General features: G+C 42.1%; 1 protein-coding gene across 1 annotated transcript in view; it reads left to right on the top strand.

Moving 5' to 3' along the window:
* HECW1 (HECT, C2 and WW domain containing E3 ubiquitin protein ligase 1) overlaps nt 1-11,574 on the top strand; it is a gene marked incomplete at its 3' end in the record, with an annotated part of 299,400 nt that overhangs the window by 29,723 nt on the left and 258,103 nt on the right. The window contains exon 2 of the mRNA XM_025200049.1: nt 4,797-5,121. Coding sequence (XP_025055834.1) covers nt 4,797-5,121 — 325 coding nt within the window. The remainder of the gene's footprint in view (nt 1-4,796; nt 5,122-11,574) is intronic.

The raw sequence follows: 11,574 nt of genomic DNA, 5'->3' as shown, positions 1-11,574 counted from the left end.
CTTTCCCTTTTACATGTAATGAACCAGGGATACGTTTCATGACTACAACCAGAAGAAATTGGTGTTGCAAGAGGGGCAGGGAAGGCACTAATGTAAAGCTAGTGGTTCCTACACCGTGGCCTAAAACAGATGTTGCATTTATCTCAGAATAAACCCTCTTGTCTTCGGACAAAGTGCAGTTGTATATACATCCATGCTTGTTATCCCAGGATAAATCATAAGCACATTTCCCAAATAAGAGGAAGTAACAGTTTATCCTGGGATTTTGCAAATAAGGTCTGTACAGTTATTCTAGGATTGCATCATTGAATCAATGGCAGCAAAGCAGCACTGTATTCTGCCACTTGCTCAACCCTGATTAGAAGGGTAATGCATGTCCATGCCAGTCTCAGGATATCTTTGTTCTGGGACAAACATAGGCACAACATATCCAGGTTCAAATGCAATGTCTGTTCATAACCTATATGAGACACATCAGAGAAAGCCCTTAAGTAAGTAGGGAGTTTAGGGTTTGCTGGATGCTACTGCTACCCTGAAGCTGCAGTGGTAGCAATAGTAGAGCAGATTTCCTAGTACATGGAGAGCAGGGGATGATTTCTTCCTCCTGAGATCCCAGCTCCAATTCTCTGTGCTTTTCACCTTACCTGCCTATCACCTAATCATTCCATTCTTACACATGATATTTATGGTAAGACTGGATTCTTGCATAGGTGACAGGGAAAATATTTTCTTGTTCCTAATTCTGATAACTTTGTTATGGGCCAGATTTCAACCCAGCACTGTCAGTAGGCATGCATGAATTACCTGATGTCACTAGAAAGTGGATAAAACCTCATGAAAGAAGAAAAATTGTATACATTAGTTGGGTGTTATTACAATTTGAAGAGCACAGTTAATGAAAAGAAAGCATACTTTTAAAATTCAGAGATGAAAAGTATCTGCAGAATCCTTAAAGGAATTTGCTGTTTAAAGCCAAATGTTAGCCTTTGAAGCAATATAGCTGTTGATCAGTGTATTGTGAGTTAGCCACTTCATTCTGGTGGTGTATACTAAACTGCAGGAGTGAGTTTGAATGTCTTAATGTTGGTATCTCATCGTTGCAAAATACATAAAGAAAAAGGTGAGAGATTGTCTGTGGATCCTACATGAGCGATAGAAGCCTTTATCAGGATTACGTCATTGACTGTGGACCAGTCAATATCATCATCACTTCCATAATAATTTCATAGATTTCATAGACATCAGGGCTGGAAGGGCCCTCGGAAGATCATCGAGTCCAGCCCCCCGCCCAAAGGGCAGGAAGTCAGCTGGGGTCATAGGATCCCAGCAAGATAAGCATCCAGTTTCATCTTGAAAGTGTTCAATGAAGGCGCTTGAACCACCTCCGGTGGCAGGCTGTTCCAGACCTTGGGGGCTCGGACAGTAAAGAAGTTCTTCCTTATGTCCAGCCCGAAACGATCTTGAAGTAGTTTGTGACCATTCGACCTCGTCATCCCTTGGGGCGTTCTGGTGAACAAACGTTCCCCCAGATGCTGGTGGTCACCCCTGATAAACTTGTAGGTGGCCATCAGATCACCCCTGCTTAATAGTTTAACATAATGTTTCGTACATCTGAGAAACTCATTCATTTTTCTAGAAATAGTGCATTTGCTCATTACACATTGATCTAATTTTACTGATAAAGTCATTTTTAGCTTTGCCAACAAATGGCATTATTATTATAGTCATAGTCAGTGCTATTTTTGTACTTTGAAGTGAGCTGTTATTAGTAAATGCATAACTGTAACTCTTGATGGGGAAAAAAGCAAAGATTTAACATGCTTAGGTAACACAACATGCTACACAACAGCGTATGCTTTTTTTCTTTATTCCTTTGTTTCTCTTTTCCCACTCACTTGCTTTCTCCAGCCATTTCTGCTTTGTTAGTCCAGGGCTTTGCATATGTTATTCTTCTGTGTGGGGAAAAACCCTGCAAAAATTACTCTTAGGTATAGTATTCGCTACTGTGTGAGTCAGTTGTTCTCAACCTTTTCAGATACAAGGCACCTGTCCTTAGACTCAAGGCACCCTCAGAAAATGGCAGCTCTTGGTTTTCAGTTGTTTTTTGACTACAGGAAAATAATAGAGCAATCAGTCCTTCTGTTGCAAAGAACTGTAAAAGATCGCAACAGGTCAGAATGTTTTAACACTCTAGATTCCTATTTGAAATCTCTGGGTTTATCTTGCAAATCATGTTTGCATGACTAACAGTGCTAACATAGTGTGATGCCTTGCAGCACCCCTGAAAGGATCCCAAGGCACCCCAGGTTCCACAGCACCCTGGTTGAGAATTGTCGCCGCCGAGAGCCACGGCGCGGGGTTCGGGGCTTTAGGAGCCCTAGTCGGCGGGCGGGTACTTGTGACGCTTGGAGTGGAATCAGGTACTCAAGCGTATTGATTTAACAAATAGATTGCTTTACTTACACTGCTCGTACAGTGCAGGTCAGAAGCTTGCTTCGGTTACAGTTGCAAACAGGTACAGGAGTCGGGCAGAAATTACAAAGTTGTTGGTCGGTCTGCAGATGTGTTCGGGGTGTTCGGGCCGGCAGTCGTCTTACGTCTCGGTGGGGGTGTGCTAGGCCCCCTTTGGTCAGTGATGGGGAGTCCTTAGTGGTTGATCAGGCCGCTAAGTTCTTCTCTAAGACATGCGTGGAGTTTGCTAGGCTCCACAGTGTACTCAGAGCTCTCCACGAGATGTATGTGGAGTCCTCCAACTTGGGCGGAAACTGCTCAAGCCTCTTATACGGCTAGCAAGCCAATCACTAGCTGCCACGTAGGAATAATTTAGAACTGTCCAATAGTGGGGTACAAATTTGCATAAGATTGGCGGGAACTGCTTGCAACGTGCTTTCCTTTCTGCAGCTCAGAAATGCACCCTGCAAAAAGGCTACGAATTGGCGGGAACTCTTTTGCACCCGGGGTTCTCCTCTGCAGCAGAAAACTCCACCATGCAAAAAAGCTACAATTTGGCGGGAACTTTTTCTAGGTCATAAATATATAGTCACTGGGCTCTGGAGTTTTCCCCTCGTGACCTACTTACAAAATGATTGACAGACTGCCTTCTGTATCAAACTATGGAATCTTCCACTGTACTATAGGCATATGAACAATGGGTTCTGACAAGAATCACTGGTGTGAGCAGTTCTCAGCAAGGCCACCTGTGTTAACAAATACTATACCTTGTAGTTAAGTGTTTCCAGACTCAGGCCACTAGATCGTCAACTTTTGATAGAAGGGTCCATCAAGTGGTTAGTAGATTTTGGGTGCTACATAAAGTGGTAAGCTTTTTGGGTTCCGTGTTTGTATAATGCCTTATACAGCAGGGTCCTGACACGTGTCTGGGGCTCCAAGGTACTACAACAATACAAATAATAATATTAATCATTGATCTCTTGCTCTTCCAATTATTGAAGATCAGTACTGTGTTTTTATTCTTTGTTGTAGCTATGTTACAATGCTGTGAATAGGAATTGGTCATAACGTTACTCTCTCGTTCACAAAAAAAGAAGTTTTCCACCCTCCCCTGCCTCTCAGACTTAAATTATTTTAGTTCAAATGGAATAATCTCCTGATTATATGAAAAGCTGTTCCCAGAGCAGAATGATACTAGTGAGAGCTTTGTGGTTTGTATCACATGAACTGGACAGCATGGTTAGGGGTGGGAAGATAACGGAAGGAATACAGAGGATGCAATTGTCAGGGTATTTCTGGAGGGACCATAGTGGGAGAAGTGGAACAGCAAACTGTCTAAAAAGGAACCATTGGCATTAACTAATGTGAAGATAAATCCAATGTGAGATATTAGCTGTTGGCTTCATTTTGGACAGTTAGCTGTTCCACTTCTCCCACTATGATAAAGGAGCTTATTTTACTGTAGCATTAAGACCATGGAATGTGCCTTCAGAAGCTTTAAAGATTGTGCTATAGCGAGATACCCCATGTTAACTTCTAAACCAGAAACAGAATAGCCATACCGTAAATTAACCAATAATCTGGCCATACTGCTTCTGGTTCAAGGGCTATGTTGATATATCCTTGATGCCACACAAGGAGGTACAGTGACATTGTGGATGCAGCACAATTTTATAGAGTTTTATAATGTATCTGTTCTCTCTTGACCTAAGCTAACATGAGAGAAGTAACCAGAATGTAGATCATTTGCATATTAACTCTTCAGTGAAGACAAAACCATTATGAAATAATGAGTATATCCTTTTTGTGGGAGTAGGACTTCAAATCTCAAGATGGGAAGAGAAGACCTTTATCAGCATCAGCCACTGTCTTAAAGTGGTGCAGGTTGTTCTTTATGGGGAATGTGCCCAATTTATCCCTGGGTAAGCTGGGGTAGACTTCCCTCAGAAATAAATTTGGTCCAAGAGTAGAGAGAGAGAGAGTGAGAGAGGGAGAGCAGCCCTCTAGTAGTCTTTGTCCCATTCCAGAGTGCTGGAGTGTGTGTACACATATATAGGGAGAGAAAATCAGAATATAAGAAAAAAACCCAAACAAATAACTATTTCAGAAGACCCTGACAGCAAAGGAAATTTCAGGTGGATCTCACTTTTACGCTGAAAGTTGTGTTTAATTTGCAGTATATATTTTCTTATACATTATTCTTTGTCAATTGTTTAGCAGTCATATATGAAGAAGCCACATGCATGCATTATCTTGATTCCTTTTACTTTTTCTTTCTAAACAGAGCTATTCAATTCCACAAAATACGTCCTCAGTAATAATTTTGTGTTTCTTTCCCTTCACAGAATCTGTACCAAAACAGGTTCCTGGGCCTGGCTGCCATGGCATCTCCATCTAGGAACTCACAAAACCGGCGCCGGTGCAAAGAACCTCTCAGATACAGCTACAACCCTGACCAGTTTCATAACATGGACATCAGAAACAGCTCCCACGAGACGGTAACCATTCCACGGTCCACCAGTGATACAGACCTAGTCACTTCAGATAGCCGTTCCACTCTCATGGTCAGCAGCTCATATTATTCCATAGGACACTCGCAAGACCTAGTAATCTATTGGGATATAAAGGAAGAAGTTGACGCAGGGGACTGGATTGGCATGTATCTCATTGGTAAGTTGACCTGGCTTCAAATTTTTAGTTGAGACCTATTTAGCAAATGTTTGACGTAAGGGGCTGATAAAGCTGGATCTAGCCTAGCTTGCATACACAATACCTTTCTGTCCTAAATTACCCTGAGCTTTTTTTTGCCCAAGTTAGCCTTGAGTAGGAGTTTCAGAATCTTGTCTGCATTGTGGATGCTTCCCCTGAAATTCCAAACTGATTTGGTTTTGGTCATTTGAATTTTGGAGCAAATGTCCCCAGAAGAGGCCTAAAATTGTCTGAATCCACGCTTGCAAATCCATGTGTAGGCCTTTGCCACAGTAAGAAATCACACATGAGAGAGGATTACTAGGATGGATAAAGTTTTGACAAATCGGGACCAACAGCCTTCACAAAACAATGAGCAGAACGCCATTTTTCTATATAGCCAAAGAACACTTAACTATGAGCAATAAGAGAGTTACATTGGATATTTACGTATTTTTTTGCAGTATAATATGACTATATATAAGTGTTTCATTAAAAAAAAACATGTCTGAAATGTCAAGTTTAAAAAAAAAAAAAAGCAGAGGGCCAGAGATGCCTTGAGGGCATTCTGCATGGTGCTGTTCACTCTCTTCTGTTCTATCAAAGAACTTAAGCATGCGCTGCTTTATAAAGTATGTGGGCAGCCCTGTTCACTTCAGTGGGCTTATTAACGTGTTTGAAGTTAAGTATGCTCTTTAGTACTTCACTGGATCAATCCTGGATACTCAGCACTTTTCAGAATCGAGCACTAAGAAACATTCTGAATCCATCTGCCAGCAGCACAGACTATTCTGATAGGACTTTGCTATTGCAGTAAAAGGAGGCAAAATGAGCTCATCTGCAATCAGCAGAATCACGGCCAGCAGAGCTATTTCGCATAGTTGAACCAGCTAATCAACCTAAACTGTATTGTCCAGACATTTGAACCAAGCATCGACTGCTACGAATTGAACTTCAGCGTGTTTTGCTGGTAAAATCAACTGAATACGTGTGGAGCAAACTGCAACAGGAAATTTTACCCCTCCTCAGATTGAATCATCCATACTGTCTTGCTTGACTGAGCTTGGCTCTGTCATGTATGTCTAAGCTTGGGAGGCCCTGAAAAATATTAGGTGTTACAACGTGTGCTGTATATCCCACAATAGTTCTTTCAGTCTGCAAGAAAAGTCAACCCTGAACACCCCTACAACTAGCATTCAGTCTCCACTCTCCCATTCCTGGAAAAAATAGCTGGAAAAGTAGTAATGGCTAAAAAACAAACAAACCCCAAAGCTCCTTCCTAGTAGTGTTTTGATCTTTGAAGAAGAAAAGTGCCAGAAACTCCATGCCGTCCATGCAAGGACTGTGCTGTTGCTATTATTTTTATATGGAAGGCTAAGTTACCGTAGGGAGCGATAACAGTGTAAAACCCTAAAAGAGAAAGACAGATAAGGTTTATGTTGTAAATCAGTAGAAGAAATGTGTTCTCTTATATATTGAATTTGGAGCCTGAAATGGTCCATTACTTGTTTTTTGGTACTGCAACCTGCCAATTATAGAGGCTGTATGTTGCATGCTTATAATTACAAGTTTCTTTCAGTGGAACCTAACAAAAATACACCAGTAAAACTGTTTTGAAATGTGTATAAATAAAGCCAAGGTGATGGATCCATGGTTTCTAATCTATCAGGTTCTTTGTTGGATTTGTATAAAGATTTCTCAAATCTACACTTCTGTTCAAAAACAGAAATGTCCTTGGCCCTTCTGAATATGTCCTTGACAATGTAAACTAATACACGGCTGTGTTTTGAGTTAGCAGCCAGCCAGACTGGAACAAAAGAGCGAGGGAAAGTGTGAGCTTCCTCAGATGACTCAATAGAGAATTAGTTTGAAACCTACTATCACCACTTAAATGACTATGTGGTTAACCATTTCCTTGCTGATGACCATACCAGAAATACTCAGTCAAAGTGTTTTCCAGTGTTGCTATGATTTTGTTATATCATGAGGTTCCTTTCATTTGAATTAGTAGAATTAAAGCTGAAAGTTGTAAACATGGAAATAGATTAATGTTATAGTGAGTCACGAGAACATTGAGATGAATTTTATGCCCTTTAGGAATCGTGTACAGAAGTGTGATATTCTGTTGTTTTGCTCTATAAAATTGGGTCCATCAGTATATATATTATTATGTTGTATCTTGTCCTGTAGTAGCACTTTGACCCCCAGTTATGAACCTCTTATGGTAGATGCTGGACAAACACAGGACAAAAAGTTGTTTCCTGCTGCAAATGGCTTACAGTCATTTCCATGTAATTAAATTGTGGCTATCTCTAAATGGTATTGATTGGGTCCTGGGTTTGGAATGCACAAAAAATAATCTGTATTTTCCCTGTAGCCACCATTTCCTTGGATGTTATCAAGATATCTGATAAGCTGCAAACTCAAAAAACAATTCTTATCCTTGGAAAAACATATCTTAAATAGAAAGCTTCAGGAAGGTTAAGAACAAAAATGACTGCATCACAGTGGACAAGTATTTAGAGATTGAAACTTTGGAGCATTTGAGGAGGAGGCATTCTCAGGTTCACTGCTTAAAGTAGATTAAAACAGAAGAGGGAGAACTCACTTGCTTCTGCTAAGATGTTGGGACATTCTGGGGGAGCCCTGTTTTCTGAAGCACTCTGCCTCCTTACATCAATGTCAAGGGAGGAGGCCTTTGCTTTCTCCTGCCCCCATGGACTTTTAATACCTATTCTTTTTATACAGTGCCCTGAGTCAGGGAACCATTGTTGTGTGAAGCTGATATTAGATCATTTTAGAAATAATATCAAAGTAGACTTCTTCAAGAAGGAGGTCATTTTTGTCCTCAGAATATGGAACAGGCAATTGGGAGAGGTGATATAAAATAATGTAAGAAAACTGTAATCATGTATGTAGTGTAAAACCCACTGAAAAGCATGGTTTCTAGTTCAGGAGTCCCCAGCATTGAACTGATTTCAGAAAAGTATGTGGTAAATGGCCCATAGGAAAGCTCATCTCTTTGAGGGAAAACATGACTGAGAACTATATTAACATACAGACTATGGTTCTCCAGTATACTTTGAGATTGGTAGTGGCTAGGCAACAAGAACAGGAAGAGTCTACTTACAAGCTCTTCCAAAACATCAAACAGCAATAAGAGTTGTGTGCTGTTAGGCTTGACCTTGAAGTGTTATAATTTCCCCTGTGATTTTTTGTGCATTTTCACTGAAAACAGTGTGAGAAATCTAAAAGGCTTACTGGTTAGCTTGATGTATGTATTTTCTCTCTCTCAGGAGAACTCTAACATTGCCAGTATAAACTGTCCTTCAAAAACACATCCGTAATCAAAAGCACATGTAAACACTCGAAAGGAGAAGATAACTACCCTGATTATACCTCTCATGGTGTTTAAAAGTCTCCTATACTTAAGAGCTTTCTTGGAAAAGTGGGCAACAAAATATTTCTATTATAAGCAAAACCAGTACGAACCTCATTTGAATAACTGAGATTAAATATATATATTTTAAACACAAAAATGTATTTAGTGAACATGGTGCAGTAGATGGACTACTGAAAGTAACTTTTCTGAAAATTCCCTCATCCTCCTTCACCTCATTCCCCATTACTATATGCTGTAACACAAAGCATCTTAGATATATTAATATTCACTTCTGGCAGCTGCCTATAGATAAAGAGCTATCTTATAATTACTGCAGTAGCTTTCAGTTGCTACTAGATTTCACTGATGTCATCTTGGTATCTGATGTAGAGTGGCTAATGAGAAGTGGGTAAATGAGACTGAAAGAATCTTTTGGTCTGCTGCCTATTAACATTGGTATTAGGCAATGAATTCATTCAGGGCTGCTGTTATGGTGTACTTACTGATGCACAATAGGCTTTCTCTTTTCAGCAGTTCCTTATGGGAAAGGCAAACATTTTATAAAGCTATTTAATAGAAGTTCTTTATGCCCGCATCCGTTAGGGTTCAATTTCCTGTCCATATTTGTTTTTCCAGTCAATTCTTTTCAAGTTTATATAAAAAGAAAATCTTGACCTAATTAGCATCTGAAATTTAGCTTTAGAAATGCATTTCCCCTCTTCCATTCTCATCTTTGATTTTTTTTTCTCTTCAAAAGGGCATTTAATGCCAGTCAGGTGGCACGTGTTTTTACAGATTATTTACTAAACCCACAGAAGTACGTGGAAAGGCCTGCATTTATTTATCTCCATGGGCTTTGGATCAGGCTGTTTGTACAGTAGTTGCTTCACACATCCAGGATGCATCTACACGAAATGGTTTACTGTGCATTAGACTACTGTGCAGTAAAGCATCACCCTCTACATGTGCGTGGCAAGTTAGTCTAATGTGCCATTTGCTAGTACCAACACATACAGGTACTAGATAAATGGTACATTAACGAATGTGTAGTAGCACCTGTGTAGACGCTGATATTGGGTGCAGACTGTACCCAGTCAGCCACACCAGCAGGCGGCCAGCCTCCTGCTTTGGGCAGAGCCACATGGTTGGCAGTTTCTCCAGCCATGTGGCAGGGACAGCTCATTGACTGTCCCAAGCTGGCCTCTGGATCCCTGGCCTGACCCCTGGGGCGTGTGCCAGCTGCTGCCTGCCCCTGGGCACTATGTGCTCATCTGCAGTCAGCAGAATCATGGCCAGCAGAGCTATTTCGCATAGTTGAACCAGCTAATCAACCTAGACTGCATTGTCCAGACATTTGGACCAAGCATTGACTGCTACGAATTGCCATCAGCGTATTTTGCTGGTAAGATCAGCCAGATGCTGCACGTGAGCCATGGTAGCAGCGGGTAGGCAGGGTCCCCAGTGGAGAGAGATGGGATGGTCATGTCGCCCAGCTGCAGGTCCGGGACACATGGCACGAAGCGGCTGCTCTCCACCAGGGCTGGCCAGAGTTCCAGAAAATCCAGGCATCGTAAGCACTGCCAGCCCAGCCAGTGCAGATGTTAGTGAAGGCGCCCCAGTGGTCCACCACGGCCTGCAGCACAATGGATGGGAAGCCCCCATTGACTGTAGTAGGGGTGATATGCCCAGAGTGGTAATGGGGATATGTGTCTCATCAAAGGTCCTGATGCACTGTGGGAAGCCAAGGGCTTGGAAGCCTGCCACCACATCCAGGGGGTTGGTGATCCAGAGCACTGTGGGCCAGCACATCTTGGAGGGTGCTACAGACCTCCAGGATGGCGTCCCTGGTGGTTGCCTTGCCTACCTCGAACAGGTGGCTGACGCAGCACAGGCTAGTGGTTGTGTTGCCCTGAGGGGTCAGGCCAATGCTCAGGATCTCAATATTGCGCTGTTAGGAGGGTGTGGTGTACAATTGCACATGCACACATAAAAATCAATTAAGCACACATACACTCACTAGGTGCATACACCCCTATAAGGGATACACACTCACACTAGCAGCTCAGATACACATACGTTCAAAATAATTAGTCTAGGTTCATGCACACCAATCACCAGTTTAAGCCCATACACGCTACACACAAACACCAAATTTAGACAGAATCTGTTACCAACACCTGCACATCCAATACACATACATGAATTACTAATTTATATACCACACACACACAATGATATTTATATATGTATATATATGTGTATTCACTAATTCACACACATACCACCCACCTACACATACACACAGGTGAGTTCCTAAGTTGGGTGTTGTGATGTGTATGTATGTATATGCTTGGTGGATACCTAGGGAAAGGTTAAGGTAAGAAAGTAGAAGTGTAAGGAGTTAAAGTTACCAGAACCGGGATTAGAACCAGTAGACTACAGGGGCCTGGGCCGAAGAACTGAGGCTTGGGGTAACTTTAGGTTAATTGATCTTAATTGATTAAAAGACAATGGGCCCAAAGCCTGCAGAACAGGGAAGCATGCCTGCACAGACGCTGGGTCTAGAGCCAGAGCTATGGGGAAGCTGAAAAGGTAGATGGGGAGAGGGAAAAATGGGACTAAGAGAAAGTGTGGGTGTTAAAGAGGGGCTCTGGGTGTGGGGGAGCCAGAGGATGGCTCCGGGGCACCTAGAGAAGTCTGGGAAGCTGCGGGGGGAAGCCTGCAAACAGAGAGATGGACAGCAGAAAATCAGAAAAAGTAAGAGCAGCAGGAGAGACTGAAAGGCGGCAGGGGCAGCAGGAAAGCAGAGAAGTGCAGCAGAAAGTCACAGGGGAAAGGCAGTAGGGATTGAGAGGAGATCGGGAAACTAGTGGAGGGGGTGGGGGCTGGAATTGAGAGAGAGAGAGAGAATGAGGCTGGAATTTAAGATAAGGAAGGGACTGGGATTCAGTAAAACATGACCCAACTTGGGGTTGCAAATGACAGTGGTTTTATTGAACAGGAGAGATGGTGACACAATGTCAAATTGGTTCCCTTGCACCCACCCACCCACA

This window comes from Alligator sinensis, unplaced genomic scaffold (assembly GCF_000455745.1).
Source record: "Alligator sinensis unplaced genomic scaffold, ASM45574v1 scaffold254_1, whole genome shotgun sequence".
NCBI classification, from domain to species: Eukaryota; Metazoa; Chordata; order Crocodylia; family Alligatoridae; genus Alligator; species Alligator sinensis.
This window is presented reverse-complemented; position numbering and strand designations above follow the sequence as displayed.